Source organism: Aythya marila (genome assembly GCF_965140915.1).
Source record: "Aythya marila genome assembly, chromosome: 2".
NCBI classification, from domain to species: Eukaryota; Metazoa; Chordata; class Aves; order Anseriformes; family Anatidae; genus Aythya; species Aythya marila.
In genome coordinates, this window is record NC_139043.1 from 135,525,551 (window position 1) to 135,552,222 (window position 26,672).

The 26,672-nt window shown below is 43.5% G+C and overlaps 1 protein-coding gene across 1 annotated transcript; it reads right to left on the reverse strand.

Annotated features, from left to right (window-relative positions):
- Positions 1–1,477: 1,477 nt before the first annotated feature.
- YWHAZ (tyrosine 3-monooxygenase/tryptophan 5-monooxygenase activation protein zeta) lies at positions 1,478–25,936 on the reverse strand. The gene is made up of 6 exons (XM_082754305.1): positions 25,849–25,936; positions 23,903–24,208; positions 9,248–9,371; positions 5,925–6,088; positions 5,742–5,837; positions 1,478–2,519 (listed from the first exon to the last, which is right to left on the reverse strand). Exons 2-6 carry the CDS (start codon positions 24,194–24,196, stop codon positions 2,460–2,462), a joined length of 738 nt encoding a protein of 245 aa, XP_082610431.1. The 5' UTR covers positions 24,197–24,208; positions 25,849–25,936; the 3' UTR covers positions 1,478–2,459.
- Between the last annotated feature and the right edge of the window lie 736 nt (positions 25,937–26,672).

The window sequence follows — 26,672 nt, forward strand, 5'->3', positions numbered from 1 at the left end:
AACAAAACCCACATTTGCTGCGGTTCTTCCTTTCTAAAAGTGGATCCAACATCCCCAAAGGAATTTTGAGTCGTGGTGAATTTTTTAGTCGTGGTCTGCCAACTTGCCTTGCTCCCAGACTGGAATGCAGCCCTTTGTTTTGTCAGTGTACTTGATTACTGCTTTTTCCTTTTGACAAGTGCTTTCACATATTAAAGAAGCCATTGTTACTTTTTTTTCAGTGGTAATTGAGGAATATACTAATTTCACCCCTATAAAACCTCATTAACCTTCACCCCCTGTATTCTTCCCTCCTTCCTGCTCTTCATGAGATTCTAATTTTTATTACCTATTATAACGGACAGATTATTAATTTACCATTGTGGGAATGGTTATTAGTGCCCCCAACTACCTTTTTAAAGCTTGAAATTATCCTACCCACCTTTTCCACCAATATAAATATTTAAGATCTGGGAGACGAAGCTCAGCTGTTTCTAGAAACAGAGCATCACATTCTGAATGTAATCATGTCTTAAATCCTCCCCCCCTAAAAAAAAAAAAAAAAAAGAAAAAGGAAAAGCCTGTACAGAATTTCTAAAAAGTCAGACCTGTTACCTCGCTCAAGTCCAACCACACATGCAAAAGGATAAGGCAATGGAGATCACTTTCAGTGACTCGGTTTATCTTATTCTAGGTAAAAAGATTAAGCTGGCAACACTAAAATAACTTTCCACCCAAATAAAAGGTATCTAAAACTAGAAAATACTCATAACTGTGCTTACACATGCAGCTTGACCAAGAAAAAGACCACTCACGCTCCTTTTTATTAAATTTTTCTGTTGTAAAATATTTCTGCAATCAATATAAAGGTCAATTATTTTCCAATAATCTCAGCTCCTGGCAGAGATGTGACATGGCTTGAAAAGTAGTTTCTACTTCCCTGTTTTTTTTTTTTCCCCAGTTTCTAACTAAATATCCCCAAATGCCAGAGCTATTCTGTAAATACTGTCAGTTTAGACCTCAGCAGGAACAAAGAAAGGAAGAGCATCATTATTCCACAGAGTCTCTTTAAACTGAGTTTTAATATCTGAAACGCCTGAATCCTATGGAGGCTCCTGCTCTGCTCTCCTTTGAAGAACTCAGAAAAGGAAGCTGTGGGCTTTCAGAGACTAGACTCGTTGCAGGGGTCGGCTCTTTAAGAGCTTCTTATGCATTTTGCCATAAATCTGGGGACCATATGTTTTATTAAAGCATCTCCAGAGTACCAGCAGAAGTCAGAAAGCTCTAGCCACCTAGAAGTTGTAAATTAATTAGCGCAATCTAAAAATCTGATATGAAGCACCCAATCTTGGCTTCCATGAAATTAGCTACATGCTTGAATGTGTATTATTAAGACTCCCCTTAATAAAAAGGCTCCCAAATTGACTTCACGTCTAACACTGCTGTTATTCTAGGTGTGGAAAGAGATCACATGAAATCTACAAAGGTAGTTGAAAAGTCCATTCATAAAACTTTTATTCCACTTACATCAACTTAATACACATGTTCTGAACAGTTATGCTTGGATTGTTCATGAAAATTTCATAAGACATTAAACAAAGCTAGCCATCATCTCAAGTTATTTCCCTGTTAACTATTTTTACAGCACATGCATGTTAGGCAAGTATCAAAAAAAATCACAAAAGCAAAAAACCTAAAAAAGTTAAATACATGGGTTTTTGTTTTACTGCTGTGCTCGATATACAGTGTCATTATGGATATCAAGCAATTCATTTTTACTGCATCTTTACTTGTACATTTGTTCTTAGGTTGCTTAAACCATTTAAATACAAATAAAATGTGTAGCAAAAATAATGAAAGCAACAGCAGGTAACTTTACAAATAATGGAATGTGAACCGTTTCTCTGTCCTTCTCTAGAGAAAGCTGACTGGGTTTTCAAACTGCCTTAAGGAACACTTCAGCTGCAATCAGAGATGTACACTTGATTGGTATATTCCACAGGTTTCACGTTTGCTTGACACGCAAGACCTGTGGGGCATCGCTTTGTTCACAGCCATGTGTGCTCCAGCTCGAGTACGCATGCTAACTACACCTGTGGCTGCAACCAATTATCCCTTTTTTCCACCGCGACAGACCAATATGCAAGCAGTCGTCTTTGCTTGACATAGAAAGCTGTTTTAACACTGGCCTTGTGGGAAGCCACAATGTACCAAAAGTACTATGCCAAACATGTAAAACTTGTATAAAAATTTCACAACCCTATATTGGCCACCTCAGATGAAAACAGATAAATTCCCCAAATGTTAACTGGCTCTATTCCCCTAATATTAAACAAAACCACATGGGAAATATAGAAATCCAAATAGAAGTAACATAAACCTGTCAAATCGTAAACAAAAACTATTCGTGGGACAGCATGGATGACAAATGGTCTACTGTGTAAATTTCAGAATGAGGCAGACGGAAGTTGGAAGGCTGGTTAATTCTCCCCTCCTTCTCCTGCTTCAGCTTCATCTCCTTGGGTATCCGATGTCCACAACTGTTTGGGGAAAAATGGAGTAAAACAGGTAAGATAGTCGTATTTACAACCAACAATCGATGATTATTTGAGAAGCCCAGTTTCTAATAATATTGTGGGAGGCCATACTAAGCACCACGGGGGGATAAAAAGCACGTTTAATATATTTCTCTTTGCAGGAAAGCAGAAGTAAACGGCTATTGCTTCCACCCAAAACAAAATATAAAGCTAGTGCTAGGTGACCCAACCCTACGCTGCTTTTAATGAGGAAGTTCGTGAACAGTCAAAACCAAGACCTCGTATTCACAAGGCTCACCAGAACACGACTACAAGCAGGCCAGACTCACACCTACAGAACAGATGCTTGAGAACAAGGAACTAACAACACTTGGCTTCATGTGGATTGGTACTTTCTCCTCAAGCGAGCTTTATGCATCTTTCTGAAGGAAAAGCTTCAGTAAAGGTGTCTTTCCACAGCCAGTGGCAGAGCGAATGCTGCCTTTTCTTCAGAATAGGCATCTAAAGATTTTTTTTTTTAAAACCAAGATATTTCACTAAAATTGTTATCCCTTGGCTCTATTCGGTTAATGGATCCAAAATTTGCTTAAGGGTAGGCACAGACCTTCTAAACTTAGAGGGCAGTGGAAGGAGGGAAGAAAAGTCAGGCTAAGCGTGCTGTATGCACCAAATCCTATTTTCAGCTCCATAAAATCACATTAAGGAGCCATGTATCAAGATTAAGTACCACTAAAGCAACTAAGCACCAGTTCCAGGGCAACACCCAGGGCAAAGAAGTTATTTTGTGAACCCAGCCTTTCGCTACACTGACTGCTTTCAAACTACTCCCAGCCCAATATGATTTGTTATCTCTCACCATGGACTTAGAGCAGCCTTAACTGAATCCTTCATGCTCTATGGCATTAGGTGGTAAAACCTGAGAACAACTTAATTCTTTGTCCACCCACATTTTAGCATTGCTTTGGGATCTACCAATAATTGTAGGTCCTACATGATGCTAAAATAAATAAATAAATAAATTCAACACCAGAACATTTCACCCTTTCCAGAAGTACAAAACAGGCTTCAACCATGTCCTTACTCTCAAGACACATCTGCACTAAACATTCCTTGCTGAAGACATTAAGCAACAAGTTAATATACCGGAGACGACAACATACCAGTCTGTTTCCAGCCCCTGCACTACATTCAAATCCATTATTCTCAATTTCAGTGCTACTCCATGCATTTATAAGGAACAGTCAGTAAGAAGAGCTTTTAATCAGAACTTTATTGGGTGCTTCTACCCTAAATCCTCACCCCTAGAATATCTAGGGTAATGTACATACCTTTATTCACTCAATAAAACAGAGCCTGGATGATATAAAAAGGATTACCAATTGAAAGCAGAGTTTAAATAATCTGTTGGGGGACCTTTATGGGAAAGGAAATGGGGAAAAATTCCACGCCCCCCACCTCCCAGCCCAGTAAAACAAGTTTTGACCTGCTATATTACATTAAACAGTCCTCTGAACACTTCTCTACCTTCAAATCCCCCCTGAGAATGAACACAGTCTCTTCTTCAGCCAGACGAGACAAAGAATCATCAGCTGAGGAAACTGCTACTGCATAAAATTGATCAGCATGCTGAATCCCTGTTAAACCTGTTAAAAGCCTACATCCAAAAGAGTGTGAGAGACTTGCATAACTAGCAGAACTTTTCACATTTATGATTTTAATTGCAGTCTTTATCAGTCACACATATATCAGAAGTTACTTCCCACCTCAAGAAGTTGTGGAAAAAACACAGAATCATTGTGAGAGCAATACTCACACGGGTCACACTAAATATTTAAGGCAAGACACATCCATCCATCCAGGGACATGGAATCTTGCAGCTATCTACAATTTTCTCCCTTATAATGGAAACCTTACATCAACTATCAGGGCCCTTCTATCATAATAGAAGCAGCAGGGTATCTCAGTCCAACTTTTGCTCTTGCATGAAGCAAGCTGCTTTCCAACTGCTGTGACAAGCTTTACATTATTTTCACTGGAAAGCCAGCAATTAAAGTCAGCTTCTATTTTCTGTTTCGATAGATCTCTCATTCAGAGGACAGCTCTTGAGCAATCTCACCCAAGGGACAGCACGCGCGCACACGCACTGAAAGCGAGGCCAATCCTGTATCTGTCTCCGTTACACAAGTTGGGAAATCTCTGCCGTTTGTTTTGTAAGCAACAGCTGGAATCATCACATGTAATTTTCCAGTAGTATTAAATTGTTATTCTCATGGAAAAGGTCCCACGAAATAGGCAAATAACGTGTTAGAAACAGAAATAGAAGGTGTGGCAGCTCCAACTTTATGCAACTGTACGACTTTAGTTGTAGTTATGTTAAAAGAAGTCCAGCTATTTTGCTGTCTCCAATTCCAGATGAACATATGAACAAGGGGTTACGTCTGGCAACAAGAGAGGTGCTTCTTATTTTCCTGCTCTTGCTTCCAGTTCTCCCTTTCCCTCACAAGATGACCGTGAACTGTGTCATTAATTACAGTAATGCATGCTTGCTTACACTTACTATTTTTATCTTTGCCAGTTTTAAAGTTCAAAATAGGTTAAAAACCACACACACACACAATGAAGATCATGATTACAGCAGAGTCCAAGTCAAAAGGAATTAATATGGCTGTTTTATGACTTCCCCAGAAATACCCTGGCTAGCACTGATTCCAATTTCAGCTTTACCAAAATTAAAACCAACGCCCTCCTCCCTCACCCCCCCCGCAGGTCCTTAAATGGATGTGCTGGCTTTGGGTTTGCATATAGGGTCTGCTCCTTCCACATGCAAATACACAGAGCAAGCTATGTGAGATTTGATGGAAGTTTTGAGGTGGCAAATGTGACTGTATTCTCTAAGGCTGTTACAAAAAAAGAGAGCACTGTCAGTGGTCACAGTCCCCATACCACATCACTTAAACATGCTAAATTACTTGGATTAACAAAACAAAACAAAAACATGGTCAATCTGTCTTTTGCTAGAAAAGTGTGTTATGTTAATTCGCCTTGAGACACAAGAGATTAGGCAGGAGAAAAAGATGTAGCTCAGAAATATCACATAAGCTTGCCTGTAAGTAAATAACAGCTAAGAATAACAATAAATAGAAGTTCAGAATGAAGAGGGCAACTCTAATTGTTGTAAAGACCAACCCCACTACCAATAAATACGTAAGATTTAACGATACTCACTGTCAAGTTGTCTCTCAGTAACTGCATTATTAGTGTGCTGTCTTTGTATGACTCTTCACTTAATGTATCAAGTTCAGCAATTGCTTCATCAAAAGCCTACAGTTCAAAAACAAACTTCATTAGACACGTGACAAAAGGTTACATAAATAATAGAAGTGGGATTTTCCACCCCCACAGACCTACCGTTTTTGCAAGGGAACAGGCTTTCTCCGGGGAATTGAGAATCTCATAATAAAACACGGAGAAGTTTAGAGCCAGACCTAATCTGATGGGATGTGTTGGCTGCATCTCCTTTTTACTGATTTCAAAAGCCTCTTGATACGCCTGTTGTGATTGCTCCACTATCCCTTTAGGGAAAAAAAAACACACACACAAAAACACAACAAGTAAATAATTCAAATAGCGTATTCAGAAATACAATGAGGACTGTGTTCATGGTTGCATGAACAAAGTATGTTAAGAGCCAATGCTCGTGAATAAGCACTTAAGTTGTTTTATAAAGATATTACTAAATCATATTTTTAAATGGGTAAAAAAACAGGAAGTTGCCACTAAATCATAGGTTAGAGCATCTCCCTGTCACATCGTGACTATCTGCAAATACAATCAAATGCTTACAGCACTTTTACAGTGCTTGATAAATATAAAACTCACTGCCTAAATGAAAAAGGTACAAAGTTGAAGGTTCAACTACACGCAGGTTTGATGTAATACCACAATTCCTGTAAGTACTGCACAGAGATCCACATTTTAGTCCCAAAAAGCCCTGATTACCTTTGTCTATCTTGCTGGATCTTTTCTGTTACAGTCATCTGTGAATTCCCACTCAGTTACAGGAAAAAAGTAGGAAATAAATGGAACTCTACAGTGTTTACTAAGATGGAACCGTTCCAGACACCATTCTCACTGAGCACACTTGAGCTTATGAGCAGCCCGTGCCTGCACGAGTCAGAGGTCATGGTCCAACACCATTTACAAGCTGGACTATGCCCTTGATGACTGCAGGAGGTAAAGTGTAAGACACTGAGAACAATGTCACCATTGTTACCCCCTACTCTCAAAGATTGTTAATAGCAGCTGAGAAAAAAGGTGTGCAGGAAGGAATTCAATTCAGATGCAAAAGGATTCACATCCTAACGTTTCTAGATCACGCCAGAAATGTATCCAGCGTGATCTCTGCAGGAGTGCCAGTCACATAGCCAAACAGGAAGAAAGCAATCTTAAGGTTAAGGACTCAAAAATATCAGTATTCATGTCAGAGCACTCAAAATCTGAGAATAACTCAACACCAATATCCAGGATGCCTATGTAATCTGAGTTGGTTCAGCTTTGAATGAATTTCCCCAAATTAAAGCATTACGTTGTCCTCTTCAGCGTGGAAGAGGAAGGACACTCACTGCACAATTATTCAGGGCTCTGTCCCCTCTTCACTTCCTACCAATAATGGAGTGCTTCAGAAGTCAGACAACCACCACACCACCTTGAAAATCACCAGAAGTTAGCTCATTATGATTGAGAAGAACTGGTTTTACAAGAAGTTAAATTTAGAACTAGTGGGATGTGTTTTACTCCTTCCATAATGGAAAAGAGCTAGAAAATGGTGCTGTTTATGAAAGCCAGAACAAGTACCTTGAAAAATAAACACCTTCAAGACATGAAGGTGCTTCATTTTAAACATTTTTTCTTTAAGATAAATAACTTCAAAAAAGTACTTTTTTTTTTCCTTATTTGACAAGAGTTATCTTTTGAGCACGGATTCATGGAACTGCAAGCAGAATTAGATATATATTCTATTTGTTTTAAAATCAGTCATCCAGCATAAAAAGGCTGCAAGATTTTCAGCCTTGTTCTGCTCAGACAAATAGCATTGCACAACCCCAAAGTTCAAGGCTAAAACAGCAGGGTAAGGTTACCTGCTTGACACTCCTGTCCACTGAACAGCTCAAAGAAACCCCTGTCAATACAATAACTTATGAAAACAGAAATCCAGTTTCTAGAATTGGGAGCTTTATCCTGATATTGCATTATTCTGCAAAAGGCTGAAAGAATCCTGTTCATCTGAACAGCCATTATTTCCTAAAAACCACTTATCAGCTGCTCTTCTTCAATGTTACCCATCACAGCATGCAGGAAAAGCCTGCAAGATGAAACACCTACAAAAAAGATCTTCAGTTTAGGAGCCATAGCAACTAGGAGCCAGGGTGCTTTCAATTCGTTTTCTTTATTTGGTAAGTCAAAACCCACTAAAAAACTGCTCAGGCAGGAGATCGGGTTGATTAAAAATGAACTTTAAAACCACATTAAGCAGAGATTTTAACAGTCTGATTTTATAGCCTGCAACTTAATCCTCACCGTGAGCAGAACATCATACCTTCCAGGTCTGTAAATGAGAGATTACTAAATGGAACACTGTTCCTTCAGGGCTGTGACAGTACAGACCACTGGTTACAGTTCTGCAGTCACTAAGGATGGGTCAGTTTGCATGCGGTAAGCATCAGAAGTCAAATCAAGCCCTATTTAAGTTTCAGTAATTTTATTCAATTCCCCATTATCCAGCATACTGGGGAAAACTGGGCTACCACAAGTAACGTGGATAAAACAGATATGAGGCAAAGCAACAGCAGTCCACGCATCTGGATTGTCCGCACGCTCCCAAATACCCGATACTTCCACAGACTGAGTAACAGATTAAACTGAGTCTGCAAGGAAACAGCTCAGGGCTGGCAGAACTTGTAGACTGGGCTCTGTTCTTCTGAGCACTGGTCGCAGCCCTAAACTGGCTCCAGGAAATGATTTAGGACTGCTCGCAAGCTCCACCTAACGTAACGTATCCTCTTGAATTGAAGGTGGCTGCACAGAGTTAACTTGTTGTAATGCTACAATATATTAGGTGGCTTAACTGCTGTAGTTAAGTACCTTATTTTAACTTTACTAGCCACACTTAGGTGAAGGCAACTTACCTGCAATTAGGACAAGCTGCTTAAGTGAAGATATAAGCAAGTTTAGGAAATTAAAAACCATTTGGAGATTAAACTATCATGGCTATCGAACAAGCTCACCTAACAGCACAATTTAGTTCATTAATCCCATTCTTCTCCAGGTGTACTGCAGTCTTTGATCACTGAACCTATGCAGATATGCTGTAAGAATGCAGAACTAGCATGAAAAGGACTTCAAAAAGCTAGATTGACTGACTCCCTGTGAAAATGCAAAAACAATACTCAGCCAGGAAAGAGATGCACAAACTCATATTTCAGTGATAAGGTGCCCATGTGCACGAAGTGGAGTTGATTTCCAGACTTAGTGACTGAACATCCGTTCCCTGCCTCAAATTTTAATAACTCATTTGAAAGCCAGCGACCTATGACTTTTCTTTAGGAAATAGGAGGCTTATTACTAAAGAAATTTACAGCCCAAACAGAAGTATTCCACGACTACAGTGGTGTCAGTGTTCACCAAAAGCAACCCAACGTGACAACAGGCGGTGACAAGCTGCCATACAATACCTTTCTTGTCATCTCCAGCAGCAACCTCGGCCAAGTAACGGTAGTAGTCGCCTTTCATTTTCAAATAGAAAACTTTGCTTTCTGCTTGCGAAGCATTAGGGATCAAGAACTTTTCCAACAGAGACTGAAACAGAAACAAAGAACACAGTGTTGTGAACATGTGTGCTCGTACAGCTCGTTGAAGCAACAGCTCAGTTACACCACCATCTATCTCACAGTCAAGAGAGTTTGATTTTTTTGCCTGTTTTCTTCACGTCTTACATAGCGTTGTCAGTTAAGGTGAACGTGTCCTGGATCACAATTCTAGGCACTAAAAAGGAATGCTCCATGGGGAGAACAGAAAAAGAGGCTGTGTTAGGTTCGCAGATGAATCTTTAAGAACCACAGGAAGGGTTTCTGTAGGCCTTGACAAAAATAAGGTAATCCAGAGAGTCTGGGCACAGCCACAGCATACACAATGGAAGAAAGTCTGGATCCACAGGTGATAAGTGATAAAAGGATTCAAAACATCAGCTGCCAAATCAGAGACCCAAATATCTTACATAAACGGGCACCAGGAACTAGGCCAGGCTAATGAGGCTTTTTTAAAGTTATGATTAACTAGAACTCAACACCGGAATCACCAAAAGAAACTGCAAGGTGAACCTGGATCCTTGAATTTCTCAACAGCTGAGCAGCACCGAGGAGGATCAGCTATTTGTGTGCTGCCCTAACAGGTCTTCCCATCCCTTCCCAAGCAAAGGGGAGCTCTCTGAAGTCACCCCACCAAATCCTCCCCGTAGGCTGCCAGTTAAGACCAGGTTTTTCTAGATTATTCTAGCTGCTTATTAAATTAACATAGCAAGTTCCCAGCTGAGGCAGTCATGTAATTTAGTAAGAATTCTATTATGATGAAAAGAAAGAAAAAAAGTCACTAGCTCCAACACATTTAGTCAAATTAAGGTACAAGCCTGTCAAACTTCTTGATAGTGAGTGCTCAAAATCAGACTTTGAAAGAAAAGCCAGTTATTTAAAAGCCAGGAAAAAAAAAAAAAGTGCAGAAGTGCTCTTGAATACTGAAAATGCAATCAGAAGCTGTTACATAAACTTTGCTATGGCTACATAGCAAACAATTTTTTTTAAAAGAGGTCTCAGTATGAATTTTTGGGCGTCGCTTTTCACTTGAAATTAGAAGAATGACATTTCAGTTTTGCTTCACTGTTTTTAGCTCATCTTTCCAGAGCCACGGCTGCCTTACAGTGCTTTCCTCTAGACCTGCAGGTTTACTGAGTGTCTTACGCGATGAGCTCTTGGGACAGGCTTAACTGGACTACGGTAAGCTGGAACCAGTGTGCTGCAACCCCACACAGGCACCTGTGGGCAGTAAACCAGTGGACAGAAGCAACAGAGAACTTTGTCATTGACAGAAAGAGCAGGAGAGAGCAAGACCATGCTGCCCCGGCACGGCTGGCACGAAGCAGAAGGCGGTCAGGTCTGTGGGTCACACACTTTGGCTCTGTCACTACTCATACATTCTGCTCTCAGCATCGCACAGCTCCAGGATTCGCAGCTCTGGCGTTCTTCATCAGTGCCAAGCAGCTCTGACTCCAATGACAAGTGAAGGTTCCTCCTTGCTGCTGAGAAGGAGGCTCGTTAGGCTGTCTCTGCAGGGCTGCAATTAAGCCAGGCGTGTCAGTCTGCACCCACCCTCTGGCACCACGGGGAGCTGCCCTCCTTCTGTGCCCTCCATTAAGCGGCCAGACCAAAATATTTGCAGCGATTCCAGAACGAGAAGTTATTCGTCACCTCTATAGGAAGCTGACTGAACAATACAGCTCCGCTCACTCCCACAGCAGCAGCTAAACCCCCAGACCTGAACTTCACTTTGGTCCCAAAGGAGGTCAAGTTGTTGGCCAACATCTAACTGAAGGGGTCGATTGCACCAGCAGACACGGAGGAGGGAAGACTACCAATTAATGAAGTCTTCATAATTGGGTAGAACCTAACAGGGCAACAGCAGCTTGGACAGTGGATAAACAGTGAAATGAAAAGGGTTCTGAACCCAAGCTGACTTGGGAAGACAGAGGAACCAAGAAAATCCCACTGAATAGCTATTCCTACAGCATAACCTATACAACGAGTCTCCAACCACGTGGGTAGCTCGCTCCTGTTGGGGTGAAAGTCTTCTCTCCAACCACCACGCATCTCTGGGAGAATTTTATTTATGCTGAATACTTCATAAATGGTAACAGCAAGACCTGAGAGCCAGTCTGTAAGATTACTGAAAGGAGGAGCTCTCTCCCCTCTCCAGAAATCTATCAACAGTCCTACCGATGCTTCAACTGCTCTGTTCTAGTATATCAACTGCTAAAGGAGAAAGAAGGTAGGTAGATGGCAGTGGGTGGTTATCAGCGTAGTGCTCATCACCACATGGGGCACTGAAGTGCTAGAAACTAGTCCAGGACAGGACCAACATGCTAACCCCTAATTAGGAAGTTCGTTAGGTAAGCCACAGCACTGCAATGCATGCAGTGTCCTGACAATGGAAGGATGTCCCAAATAGCAATGTATCATACAGATGCTATGTACCCTTGCTAAGTTGTCCTGCTTATTCAAGATATCCTAGCTATCATGTAAATTTCTGCCCATTTTTGATTTTTTTTTTTTTTTAAGTATTATATATAATATATATTGAAGTATGCACTAACTACACCTCCATGGGCAGTTAATTACAGTGCTGGAATGAGAATCCTGTAGAAACAACGTATCTCCCCAAACCACCCCTCTTCTACTCCCCCAGCTGTAATTGTCGGAGCTTTTAATTTGACAGCAAGAGCCTTTAGCTGCTGTGAAACAAACCACGGCATTGTAGTCAAGCAGACAGGGATGCAGCAGCATCTCAGAGTGCTGTACAGCAGAAACCTGTAACAGCTTGTGCAAGTGCTTCAAATACTTCTCATAGCAGAGTCACAAGCAGCCTTTCCAAAGAGATTTTCAACTGAAACTCACTTTTTTGGGGTCCGTTTTTAAACATGCATGGATTAAGTTTGAATATCAGCTCTTACAAATACACTAGCAATGAAAAGCTCGGGTTCAACACGTCACAGCTGGCAGCAATCGCAGTCCAGACAACACGTCCGTCCTCTGGTCTGGTAGAGAAAGTGCATTCAGCCCTGAGAGATGCCAGCTATGCTGACGCATACCACAGATAAGCAATCTCACAAATTTGGTACATTCCCCCACCCCCAGCAAGTATGCAGCAAAGAAAGTCTTTGTCTCGAAGGATGTAACAGGCTGCATCAGCACAAATTTATTATTCGACCAGCGAGCTTTGGTTCTGGCTTGCATTAAAATAAAAACTAAATGAGAAAGATTTATTCTGTTCCTTTTTAATTATGTTCTTTAGCCAGAGCAGGACACATTCAACAGATGGCAATGCTAACCACAGGCACAAGGCGTTTTGGATGAAAGGCCCCAAGGACATGTTCCTGTGGTTTTGCAAGATAGTCTTAAAGGTGAGCACTAGACTCAGGAGGAGCATGAAGGAAGCATCACAGCAGTAATTCAGTCAAAAAACCAACAAAAACAAATCCTCTACAAGAAGCCTGCCTTCTTCTACAAGCATACAGGCTTAAATTTGTCACGTTGTGGTGAGAACTTCAGTTGAAGACAGGAAGCCAACCCAAGACGACTTGAATAGTCTTTTCCTTTCACAAGAAGCCTCAAAATGCCTTTCTTTTGAAAGTACTTGCTTACATCTTTGGCAAATGACTTGTGCAGGCCAGAAGACCATTCCCAAATCCACCATAAGAGCGTTAAAATCCATGCCTCAGTTTTGCTCCATTGCTTGTAGCCCTGCATGCATTTCCTTTTAATATGGGCTCAGTTTCAGTACGTGTGGTCTGGAATCTTTAGATAATTCCTAAAGCGCTTGAGGACTGCAGCAACAGCTCTGTTTTCTATTCAAGATATTCCTGTCCTGACAAACAGGTCATAAGAATAAAGTCACCTGATTCCACAGCAATATAATTGTAAATGAGCAGGTAATATATAAAAATGTTTAAATACCAGCAATTAGCTACTAGTAAGATAAATAGTTGAGTAAAAACCTTTTGAAATATCAAAGGGGGAGAAAAATCTCCTGCACAAAAGGACCGAGCTTAAGAGAGGCAAAACCTGAGAGGAACACGCTGAAAAATAGTAGCTAATTTAAACGCTATCAGTTCTGCTCAGAGCTAACGTGGCAGGCCTTTTGTTTTCAAGCAGTGTCAAAGCCATCTGACACAGCTGTGCCATTACTGCTGCTTTTGGGGAGAACTTACACAGGAGAATTTGCTGAATTTTAATACCACAAATTGATGATGAGTGAACATGGCATAGGGCTGAAGAACATATGGAAGGGCTTTCTCTTTTTATAAATCTGCCCAGAAGGCATGAAAGAAACAGCGTGTCTTCTTTAAGCTCAGCCTGAAAACCTATTTCTTTGCTATTTCTTATTAAGGGACAGCGGCCTAATTTCATGATGTAGGCAGCGTGCCATCACCTTTCTTCAGGAGCACAACACGAGCGCTGTGTTTTCTACAAGAACACAGGGGTGACTGCCCTGGAAGACAGGGCTGTTCTGTCCAACCCACCCACAACAATGCCCCAAAGAGGCTTCCGTTAGAAAAACATACAAAAAGCCAAGAAAATACCATGCTTCCGTTGGCCTCCATCGATGCCTAGGGACTTCCTGAGCCAGATGTGGTTTCTAAGTGTGGTAACCTTCAGCAGGCTGCTTGGCCACGTTCTACACACTCGTCCAAGCTCCCTTTAAATCAACATTACCTTAAGAGCCACAGTGCTGTGTGTCAAGGAAGTTGCAGATATGTGACTACAAGGAATTGTTACTTTTGCCTTAAACTGCTTAAATTTAAAAAAAGCTTTTAAAAGCATCGGTGCTCAAGTCTGCCTTTCTTTCAGAAGGCCACCAGATAGCTTCAGATCATTTGAAGAGTTTACCATTTCTAAATTAGAATCAAAAGCTCACGCTGCACTTTGACACCATCCAGGCAGCTCTTTATTTGTGGTCTATGAAGGAAGGTGAGGAGTGGAAGAAGGAGAGATGTGGAGGATGTCAGGAAGGCAGCAGCAAGCTGAAGCCCTGTGGTTGAACAAGCAACGAAACTGCAGTCAACTGAAGACCCCTGAATCTCCTGAATTAGCTTTTGGGGTGTATTTGGGATGTACTAATACACTTACCAAGTGCAAACCAGAGAATACCCAGCTCCTCTCATGTTCCAGAGCTCCCAGGGTAACAACCTCATTTCTACAGGTGTGGAAATACTTTACAGATGTAAAGCATCAGGTGCAGCCAGGCCAACATTTATCACATCAATTCTGATCAGGTACACACATGGCAGGAAGAACTACACACACTTAGTCCCAAGCAGAGCCAACTAACCGGAGCAGTAACTGCAGAACATCCTGGTTGAACTACTCCCTACCTCTATTTTGATGCCAAAATTAAAGTCAGTCACATGTGTTGGGTAAGTTCACTAGCTTTTTGGAGGACCAGTAGGTATCATGTTTGGTTTTCTGTGCGTGTGTGTTCTGTGTCAGCACCCCAGCTAGGCAAGTCACACAGGCTACGAAATGCTACCTGCAAGCAGCCACCCCGCACAGATCTGTGTGCCCACTACAAAGGGTTCAACCGAGCCATCTGTGGCCAGCACAAGTTTTATTTCCAGACATCTATCTGAATTGCTGGAGGAAAATGGCAAATTTTGATTTTTAAGGGGATTTACAACTGCTGCCTCATTGGTGACCTCCTGCTCTCTTGGGAAACAGAAAACCAACAAACCGCCACAAGAGGATGGTTCTGCTGCCAGCCTTCTCTGGCCAACAGCAAAGTCTCTTGTTTAAACTCAGCTTGAGATTCCTACCTACTCATTTCCCCAGCAGAACAGGCATACAAGAAGATCTGTCAAATACCACTGGCTGCTAAAACAGCTGCCGAAGAAGGAGAGAAGCCTGCTGCCTGCCCTCAGTACCAGTTATCCCCTCCTCCCATCAAAGTGGCTGCCCACACAGGCAGCAGCAGGTTGAAAAACGCGAGGCGAGGGAAGACAAGGTGAGAATAATGAGCCTGAGCAGGGGAGGAACGCAGGAGTTGGGACATTGGGAAGAGCAGGACTCCTGGAGCTTACCTAGGACTGGTAAGGACAGGAAAAATGTACATGGTTACAGCAAAGCAGCTGCTGATCTGGTGAAGATCTGGAAGGGGGAAAATGAAGGAGACAGTCCTGAGTAATAAGAGGGTAACTGACAGGGCTAGAAGACTGCTGGAGAAAAGGGAATCCTGTAGAGCAGGCGAGGAATGGCAAGAACTTTTAGCTTATGCAAAAGATGCTGTTAAAGATGGTCTAAATATATTTCTGTAGGAAAGAGAACAAAAGCAGTGTCACATGTGGGCAATCAGAGGAAGACACGAGAGAACTAAGTAGGACACCCAGAAAAAAATCACCCTCGTGCTCACACATATGCTGGGATGTGGCACTAAGCAACAGGTAGTTCAGGGGGTGGTGGTTCAGAGGGAAGATCTGGCTCTTACAGCCACAAAGCCCCCAGTATGAGAAGAAAAGCAGGGGGACAAGGCAGTGGGGAGCGAGATCTTCCATATCACGCTTCCACAGGCGGATCTGTAGCTCTCCTTGCAGACCTGTTCCTTCCACCTCTCTGCTCTCCAGCGAGTGTTGGTGGCACAGGGAACAGGTACGCTAAATATCAGGATATACTCTTGGAGAAAATTCATACAAAAGGCAGCAGCTAATAAGCCACTTTAATCCTAATTATTTTCCTCGTTTTTCTTTTGTTGAGGCATTGCTATAGGCATTAATACACAAAAACAGCCTTTGCTGGGAACCAAAGCCAATACGCAACATTTCCCTGCTTTTTTGGCATCACCTCAAGTTTATTTCTGGACTGTTGTGGACTCGCAACAAAATAGCACGGTGCCAAGAGATCATTATTCCCTAAAACAAACAAACAAAGAAAAAAAAAAAACAGAATACCTTCTGAGAAGCTTGTAATAATACAAAATTGAAACCAATTGGGTTGGATGAGAATTTCTGCTGGACAGGTAGGGCTACATGACAAGCTGTCCTGGCTGCACTCCAAACCACAGCACAGTTCTAGCTGTCTTGAGCTTTTCCAGTTTTCCTTTCTGAAGAGATACTATTAAGCCCCCCCAGAAACATGATGTAACACTTCTTATCCTTGAGAAGAAACAAAAGACCAAGTTATCCCTAGCAATTTAGCAATCTCTGAGCAGATCTGCAATGTGAAGTGCACCACGTTACACAACGTGTCTATTAGCAGTTCATTACAGCACGGGATGCTAATATTAGCAAAAATGGCATTTTAGAGATGTAAACCCACTCTGCACTAGGAGGAGCTGATTGATTACAGACTGAGTAGCTTAGATTCCTGTTGTTAAATATTTTGTTACCTGCATAACCACAAAGGGTAGTAACAACCAGGAAGAAAAAACCTGCTCAATTATTTGATTTGGATTAAAACTCATCAAAAAATATACTTTTTATCTTTGTCTCAGCAGCAGCCTGACTTATTATTACTCTTCATTAGATGGGGCCCAGCCCCATCTAAGTCCCATCTAGTCCGATTTCAAGAAAAAATAAGCAGCTATGCAAGAGCTGGCGTTCAGTAAAAAACAAGTTCAAGAGGTAATTGTCTTAATGTTTTTCTATCATATTTAACAGCACAAAGCTTTCTCCCAAACTATTTCATAATGGTAGCCAGCTACTGCCTGACGAGATGATCACATTCAGGTTAACAGCCAGGAGCTGCTTTGTCTACCTACAGGAAAAAAAAACAAAAAAAAAACTAACTAACTAAAAAAAGACAAGAGTTTGAGAACTGGTTTCAAAAAAGTATTTCTGTCAGACGCATGGTAACAAGGCAGAAGTTTCCAGATAAAACCAGAGATAGCTTTGGCATCTGCTTATTACAGATGAGCAGAGATAATGTACCAACTCTGCGCATGTTTTAGATGTTGTATTTCTACCACTCACATCTTCCTCAGGCCCAGCAGCAGCAGGCACCTTCCCATAGCAGTGTTTCTGCTGGCAGCCTCCTGAGTATCAGTGAAATGAGCACACCTAGCAGCTAAAGAGTTCCAAGTGCTTGCGTCAAGTTCTTGCTTCTTCAACAGCAAGGAATAAGGGGGAGAACATTTGTTAGAAGTGCCTAAAATTGAACAACTTGTTTTTATTTTGCTGCTTGAAACTGTGCATCACTTCCAAGGACATAAGGCAGGCAAACACTCAAGGTTGCTCTCAAATAAGAAAGTTACCTGGATGCTCCTGAGCAGCACAAATTCTATGTACAGTTCTTAATTCATTTTTTAATCGAAGTCAATTATTAAGCATTAATGTGACCTTAAATTAGTACAGCAGACCACTGGTTATAGTAAAGATCTGCTGTACAAATTTGAGAGGGCACAGATACCTGCATGTATGTACATGCAGCCGTGTGTGTATAACAGGTAACTGCATATTTAAATACTTGTTTGCATTTGTGCAGAGCACCATGACCAACTTTATGATAAATGGGTGCTCCGAAAACATCAACATTGTTAATATTAGCAAGAATTCCATCTGTAAATGCTGTCTCACCTTTACTCTTGCAGCCCAACCATCAGTAAATTACTTACAGATGCTGGAATCAGAAAAGTCCTCTCAAAAATGAGCTGAAATTTCATGCATTTGCAAAGAATTACACGAACAATGTAGAAAAAAGGATTAATTTTGCACACCTGATAACTAATAATTGAAATTATCAAAGTAATAATATTTGAACTTGTCCATGTTTTAATTTGGTGATTCAAAAGCTTTTCACCACATTATTATTATTTTATTTTATTTTTCTTTAAAAAGGAAATTGCTCTAGTTTAGGCAGTGCTTTCGCCACTGCAGGAAAACAAGGACAAAAACAAACACCTGAAGGGGTGTAGCTACAACTAGGGAAGTGATTAAAGGATTAGCAAAGTGAAATCACAAGGTTGATATAAGTAGTCTCAGCCTCCTCCCTTCAAGGTATTTGAACAACTATCCCAGCTGAAACTTCACTGAAAAAGTTAGACTTGGAGAGTAATTAAAAGGTTTAATTATAACCATCCTGGGAAGGCATAAACCCTGGCTGTTTTCTCCTCTGCAACAAACAAAAATTTATTCAAATGAATGACTTTTGAACTGACATATTTCATACACATCCACTAGCACGTTACCAGTTACCATCTTTCGGCACACAGGAGATGATAACCAGAGTTTTTTTGTCCAGGTTTGGGCTCCGCAGCCCAACATATGGACATCCTAAAACGAGCCTGGGGAGGCCACCAGCATAATTATGGGGCAGGAGCACATGAAATGTGAGGCAAGGCTGAGAGCTGGGCTTGCTCAGCCTGGAGATAACCAAGGGATCTTACTGCTTGTTACAGCTGACTAGAGAAGATGGAGCCAGACTATTCCAGAAGGACTACAGGGAAAGAAAGAGACACAGCAAAAGAGCTGGAGCATAAGAAGTTCTAACTGCATAGAAAGAGAAAAAAAATATATATATTTTATGGTTACACTTTCAGTGTAACAAGTATTACAAGAGGCTGTCCAGAGAGGCTGCGCAATCTCTATCCTTGGAGATGTTCAAAATTTGACTGGACAAGACCCTGACTGATGTGATCAAGCAGCACCTGTTTTGAGTGAAGCTGAACTAAAAGGCCTGCCTTCAAACCTCAATAATTACTCAACCAAAGCAGCTTAAAATGACATGGAACAAGTTTTTCAAGACAAAGACTTGGTGCACGCAACTCCTAGATTTCAAAGTTAACCATCCTCCTTCAAAGAGCTGCTTTCTGCAGACAGAAGTTTCTACGACCTCTTCCTTTTTTTTTTTTTCCTTCCTAAAAACAACTGATAAAGGGCACAGGTCTTAAAGGCAGAAAAAAGTGGAGTCAGAAATAAAAGATGAAGTCTGAAGGAATCAGAACTAAACATGGAAGTTTTCAGCCAGAATATGCTATTTTTTTTTGTTAGCATCTACACTATGAAAATATCTGAAGGCTGTACAGGATGATCAGCCACTGTGGCTCAAACAATCTACTTGTCTGCTCAATTATACCACTCTATAGGTCAGCTGTGTCCTGACACACTGAGCTTTACAAACACCCCACATGTACACACAGCTTCTTACAGGGGGCAGGTTAAGTTTCCTGATCCTATCGCTTAGGAGCTAGCGCACAAACAGGTTTTATAGATGTTGAAATAGTAACCTATTAGGTGTTTGCAGGCATCCAGAAAACAGTCGCAGAGGAATTTGTGAGTAGGACAGCAAGAGGCATTAATTCTGTGCTATGTTCTCTAAGAAGCCATTTAGATGCATTCTGAAGGGAATTACACTCAGCCCCCAGTGAACTGCAGCCCCACAACAGGTTACTAAACCTTTCAAACCTTCCCTGTTCACAATAGCCACTGTTATGGATGTTTTACTTTTTATAGAATGCAAAGAAATCCAGCTAGGTACACAAAGAGCACCATTTTATGCTTTTGAGCATGAAGTCAGGAAGAAATAAAACCTGGAAAAGCCAGCAAGCAATTCATCTTGTTCTTGAACAGCACCTTTATCCTTAACCTTTTCTGGCAGGGAGGGGAACGCGGCGCAGCACCTCTGTGCAACAGCAGCTCTCGAGGGCTGAATGGGAGCCAGGGCTTCAGGAAGCACTCTACACCTCAAGAGGAACAACCCAAAGGGAACAGAAGGAGGGAAGCAGAGTGCTTGTGCACTGCAGGGGAAGATTCTTTTAAGGTATGGCTGTGGGAGAATCTGGGGGAGAGAGGGCAGGTCACCCAGAAGACTGGGCATGGGGCAGATGTAAGAAAATCACAAGGTGTTTTAGAAAAAATGCAAGGGACTGTGCTTCCATATGTGCCAGCATGGAGAGCAGACAGTAACTCTGCCTAGTAAGCTGCAGAAAGCTTGTCATGCTTCCAATTATTAGTCAAATTATTAAATTATCAGACTGCCTGAAAGCTAGCAGTAGTTTAGAGCTCCAGGGAACACATGAGCAGTAAGAAATATCAGATGCTAGCTGTGCAAAGACCACTCCACATATTCTTCTCTGTATTTCAGAACCCGTATTAGCTGGAAAATTCATCTTACTACGTGTTTAATGGGACCTACTTCAGCTACAGTTCTGTTTCCCTTTAACTGAAAAAGGTTTTCTGAAGAAAATCCACACCTGTTCAAGTAACATCCATTTTTATTATGGAAACGACAAATAAAAGGTTATTATACTGCTATTTCAGACAGACCCTCCTTCTGCCCCAGAAAGTGAAACGGGATGTGAAGCACACACTTAGCTAACATGAGGAAAAGTACTTAAAAGCGTAATTTCCTGTATCAATATGAAATTTCTGAGGCTGGAAATTTTCTATAATACGTACATTTAGGATGCTTGAATATGGCAACACACTATCCATCCACGTCTTCCCCCCAAATTATATTATTCTTGAAGGGTTTGGAAAATCAGTCTTCACTGTTACAGTGCACATAGCTTGTAGTATGCATCACGTGTCACAATTACTTGCAGTTTACTGGTAGCTACCAAAGGAACCAAAAATCAGGGTTGATGATAATATGTCTGAATGTATCTGGGCGTATCTGAGAGAACTGGTGCTGGAACAAGAGATTTTGGGTCTCTCTCCACGCAGCAGCACGCCGAGGCTGCAGCAAGCAAAAGGATGAGTTCACCTGCTTAGAGCTGTACAAGTACTCGGTGGAAAGGTGAAGGAAGGGAAGATAAAGAGATGGGGAGGATGTAGATGCTGGCTTCTCTCTAGCGAGGTCAGTGCAAAGAAGAAAAACATCTGGATCTGCCCCATGTCACTGCTCATGTTGTTATCTCTCGATTGCCAGCAGTTAGGAAGCAAGCAAAGCCCAGCATTGCTCTTATTCAGCCCGTAAATTAGCAGGGGAGCTGGGAACAGACCCCACTCGCAGTTTGGCACACTCCACACCTACTGGCTGTTCCTTCCAGCCGCTACTAATTTGATTCCAACAAGTGAGGGAAGAGAGCGAGAAGCTTCAGAGGAGCCGGCTTTGGCTACATTTCGCTTCAACACTCCCTTAATTTCCTCCCTTCAACACAGAAGTTAAGGCTCCGGTCACAGCTGAGCGTGGAAGTGACGTAACACTCTGGGGCATTAAATGTTACTTAAGAGCCCAGTAGGCAACTGAAGACAACGGCTCAAATGGATTCACAGTCTTGATAAAAGATACAAACAAGTTGCCTTTTTTGTTTTTTAAGCCAAAATGGATAAGCTTCATGCCTGAGAACTCTGAAAATTTAACACTTTGGGCCCTGTTAAAGGCATTTTTCATACCAATCAAGGTTTGGTAAGCATTATTTTTCATTTCTGTGAGCAGTTCCAGGCTGTGCAAAAATTACAGAGGATCTAAGAAAAAAATCCTAGTTCTACCTTTGCACGTGGCATTGTGCAGACTCCTGTTCATAAAAAAAGAAAATTATGTTATTAGACCTTTTTCCTCTGGTAAAGCAAAGTGGATTTCAAGTAAAGCAATGGAATCAGTCATGTCACTAGGTGAGGAAGAATGTATGTGAACAAAGAATCAAGAATACATTTAAGACATAAATCTAATCCTTCACTGTAATTATCAATGTCAAATTCGGTGTGTGCCACTTGAAAGCATTTTTAAATCTCGTCTCTTCAATACAAGATTTTATTTTCCTTTTTAATCCCAAATCTCAAAAGTAGTTTTATTGCTGTTAATCACTGTCTAAGGCATTGTTCCATCTGGACAATACTTTTTCCTCAATCTATTAACAAAAACCAGACTGGCAACACTGAAAACGAGCGAGACATTAGCTGCCTAGAAGTAGTAACATGTCAGAGGATAATAATTTTTTGAATAATTTACGTATCTCTCATTAAGCACAGCAAAGAGAAGTTCAAGCCTATTTTGAGAATCAAAAGATTTAACAAGATTCCCCACCCATGTTTCCCCCTCCCTGATAATTAGTTGCTGCAGCAGCCTCAAAAACTTTTTTTTTTGTTTTAGTTCTTGTATTTAGCATGCACAATAAAAGCAGGCTAGTTTTGCCTCAATCTGGTTTCCATTATCAGAATGAAACTTAATTGCAAACACTTTGTTAACTTCTACTAAAAAGGGGTTTCTAAGCCCAACGGCTTAATTAAAATTAATCCTTAAACCCACATGCAGTTTACAAAAAGAACTTCAGATCGCTCTGAACTGAAAGCATCCACCCCCGAGGACTTTCCCCGTTAATGAAATAAGTTAATAATAATAATAAAAAAGAAATCACAAAATTAGAACGTCAGATTCGGATCCTTATTTTCCTGGCTTAAACTGATGAGCTGCCACTTAACGCACGGAACAGCAAGGCAGCTTTTTCCGATCACAACCTTGGCTTTTCCATTTTCACAGTGGAAGCTGAAGAGCCATCCCCGCACAGAGCAACAAAGCGCATGGAACTGGGTGTGTTACAATAACCGTGGAAGCCAGCCTGAGCTGGGAGCCAAGGCTCCGAGCTCTCCATGCCGACTTTTACACACCCTTGGAGAACCAGTCTGCTAGCAGCCATCACCGCCCATGCCATTTCGCCCTCCGACACGGCGAGCCAGGTTTGTGCTACCCAGTGGCATTAATTTTAGTTTGACAGCAGGTCTGGGAGCACACGCTTCGCTACAGACCGCTCGTGTGGCATGCTGTCACCGCCAGGGATGTGATCCCCTGATGTACACGGGGTGACACACCAGCAGGGCCCACGGTCCAGGGTTAAATTCTACAGCTGACAGCAACATCTGCCCCGAGTGGAGGCAGGACAGGATGGCCACTGCGCGTGTGCTCGCTGAAGCATTACCAGCGTATGCAGTTAAAAAAAAAAAAAAAAAAAAAAAGACAACGTGGAATAAGCATTTGGAGGAGGTTCAGGTTTTCTAAACCAGCCTCCTAATGGCAAATGTAACATTCCCTGGTAGGTACGTGCCCACTGTGACACAACTGCGAGTCCCAGAAAATGCCGAACTTGAACCCCTTTGCAGTTTGCTTGTAAAAATCTGAAGTTTGAGGAGGTATCACAGCGTCCCCACTGCCTCTTCCTGCAGTGAGTTTTCTGCATGGCTGAGTCATAACTAACATTACATCATCTTACCCAGGGAGGGGCACAATTTCCGTCGAGTAAGAACTACCTCTTACAACTAGTGCAGCGCCTTAAAGTTACAGGAATCAAAGCCATCCAGGACACGAGTACTGCAGGGGGGCGGGCTGGAGGAGAGGGCTCCAAACCAAGCCTGCATCTACTTCAGCCTCAGAGAAATATTAGATATAAAGTAACAGGTATGAAAAGCTACCGTAAAGGTTTCAACACATCTCCAAACACATTAGCATTGATAACTATGTTAATTTGTACATAAATAATCAATATATTAGAGGGAAAGAAGAGCAAGACAAATATTAAATCCCATCCTTCAGAAATGCCACAGCTTTAATGAAAGAACAGACAGAAGCAGCCTTACAAGACCCAGCACCATTCACCCTGCAAACGGTAAGTAAAAATGGATCAACAGTTTCATTATTTCTCACCAGCACATCATTGCAGATGTCTCTTAGCTCAGTCTCAATTTTCTCTCTGTATTCTCGAGCCATCTGCTGTTTTTTCTCAGCGCCTTCCGTCTTTTGTTCAATACTTGAGACGACTCTCCAAGATGACCTACGGGCTCCTACAACATTTTTATAGGCAACGGAGAGAAGGTTCCTCTCTTCGTTGGACAACTCAGCTCCTTGCTCAGTCACAGACTTCATGCAACTTGCCATGTCATCATATCTTTCAGCCTGCTCAGCCAGTTTGGCCTTCTGCACCAGCTCATTTTTATCCATGCTGATATGTTTCTAAAGAGGAAAAATAGTGAGGCATTATTCAGACACCGATTTCATGAAAAGAGATGTTTTAGCTTCACATGCAGAGCCGCCATCCTCTAATTAGCCTGGAATTGTACAAGGTATGGCTGAAATCTAGACTGCGAGGCGTGCAAGTGCTCAGACACAGGGATTGAAAACTCACAGTCATTGATTCCTCCTAAAAAGCTGTTAACTTGGAGAAGTGATTACTCCAAAAAATGCAAACAAAAGCATCCAAAGGTGAACTGGAAGCAAATCCTTCCTATCTTATGCAAATACACGATCCCAGTTCTTTGCCACTCTCTCATAAGAGCGCATCCAACCTGCAGCATCAACTGCATCTAGTCATGAATACAACAGAACTGACAAAGGAAGCAGCCAGCAGTGCTTTTTTCCCCCACAAAAAACAGACAAAATAAAGGTTAAGATGAACAGCACCACGCAGCACTGTGCCTTAACAAAAATCTTATGGTTACATGCAGAAAGAACTGGCAGATGGATCTGCAAATCCAATCCCACACTGGATGCTGCAAAGTCAGAACCTAAAGCACCTAGATATTGAGCAGCCACGCTGATTTCAGCCACGCTAACCTCCTCTCCTGAAAGGTGGGATGCCAGACCTTCTGACCCCTCAGCCTGAGAGGTTTTTTGGAGACAAAAGGAAATTTTAGGGTTTAGTAAGGTATCGCTTCAGCATCCGTATTTCAGATGGCAGGAGGTGGTGGCGATGCTTCACGACCTGCACCCCGGGAGGGCTCCTCCAACCCAGCTCTGCTGCACGGGGATAACCACTACCTTTATTTTTTAGCTCCACAGTTCAGAACCATCCTTCCTCACCCCCAACCTTTCACACACCTCGGCTGGCTCCTTCCCGAAGCCCTGGCGGCCCGCTGGGCTCTACAAAACCCCTTTATCCACCCTGCTGCGGCGCACACCCCGCTCAAAGCCGGCTCCATCCGACCCATTTCGCTTCCCCAGGGTGCCAACAACAAAAATAAAAAACCCTGCGGGGCTCAGCCCAGGCAATAGAGGGCTGGGGGGGGGCACAACCCCTAGCGGGGAGCCCGGCGGCGGCTGCGGGAGCCATTTTACAGGCGGCTCCGGCCTGGGGGGGGGGGTGTGGGGGGAGGCGGTGCCGCCCTCCTCAGGCTGTTATATGGGGGGGGGGGGGGGGGGGGGGGGCACAAGGAGGAGAAGGGGAGGAGGAGGAGGAGGATGGGGGGGGGGCTCCGCGAGATGGCGGCCGGGGGCGGCCCCTCAGGATGGCCGCGGGGGCACCGAGCGCCTCGCCTCGCCTCGCCTTTGTCATGGCGGCTCGGCGCCGCAGCCCTGCCCACTGCGGGGCGCCTCCAGCCCCGAGGAGAAGAAGGAGGAGGAGGAGGAGGAGGAGGAAGAAGCAGAGGGGGCGCCCCCCCCTCACACACATCCCTCACCCCCCCCTCTGCCTCAGCGTGAGGCGGGGAGCGGCCGTTAACGGATGCGGAGGGGGGGGGGGGGACCCCCGGGGCCGGCCCCACCCGCCCCCTAAGGGCCCGCCGGGCTCCCCCCCACCCCGCTCAGCCCCGGAGGGGGCTCGGCAGGCTGCGAGGAGGGCGGTGGGCGCCGGGCCGGGCGCGGCGGGGCCCCGTTACCTGCAGGAGGCGGCGGCGGTGTGTCGGGGCGGGCGGCCGGCGCGGACTGTGCGGGGCTCGCGGCGCTGCAGCCTCTCCTCCCCTCCCCTCCCCAAGCTCGGCAGCCGCGCACGGGCGGCTCGGCCAATCAGCGCGCCGCCCCGCCGCCCGGCCCGTGACGTCAAGCGTCGCCATGGCAACGGGCAAGGCGCGGGCACGAGCCCCGCGCCCTTCCCAGGGCGGAGGCCCCGGCGGCGGGGGCGCGCGGCCGTTCCCCCCCCCCCCTCCGCCCACCTCCCGATCTCCGCCGCCCTTTTGTGTTTTCCCCCCCTTATGTAAAAAAAAAAAAACAACACAAATTTGTCACAAGAAGCACAGCACCCCTCATTTCTGCTCCCTCATGGTGGTGGTGGGGTGGGGGGGGTGCACAAAATGGCTCCCCCGTGGGGAGCTGCTGTGGGGGCTCCCCGATCACCCCCGGTTCCCTCACAGGGAGCCCCGGGAGTGCTGAGGGGGTCCCGGGAGAGACCCCCGTGGGTGGGGTGCCTGGGGAAAGGGTCTGAGGGTCCTGAGGAGGTGCTGGGAAGGAGTGGGAGGCATGTGGGAATGCAAAATACTGGGAACGCTTTTTGTGTGTGAAATGAAATAAAATAAAATAAGATGTTCCAGCCTGCATCCACTTGGCTGCCTCGTTCTCTGCCTCAGCACGCTGCGTCCTGAGCTTGCTTCTGGGCTTTGGGATGAGCAGGATCGGAAATAAAACCCCGCTCCTGGCTGGGGCATCCCACGAGAAGCCGCTGAGGTGGTGCCTCGCCGGCCTGAGTGAGGCAGCGGCTGCAGGATGC

What these genes read in the sequence shown, in the direction of transcription:
- YWHAZ (XM_082754305.1), bottom strand. Translation starts at nt 24,196, where the DNA reads ATGGATAAAAATGAGCTGGTGCAGAAGGCCAAACTGGCTGAGCAGGCT. An exon ending in TGCTGGAGATGACAAGAAAG is followed by an intron (nt 6,089 to 9,247) that starts GTATTGTATGGC and finishes TTTTCCCTAAAG; the next exon opens with GGATAGTGGAGCAATCACAA. An exon ending in CCTGTTCCCTTGCAAAAACG is followed by an intron (nt 5,838 to 5,924) that starts GTAGGTCTGTGG and finishes TTTGAACTGTAG; the next exon opens with GCTTTTGATGAAGCAATTGC.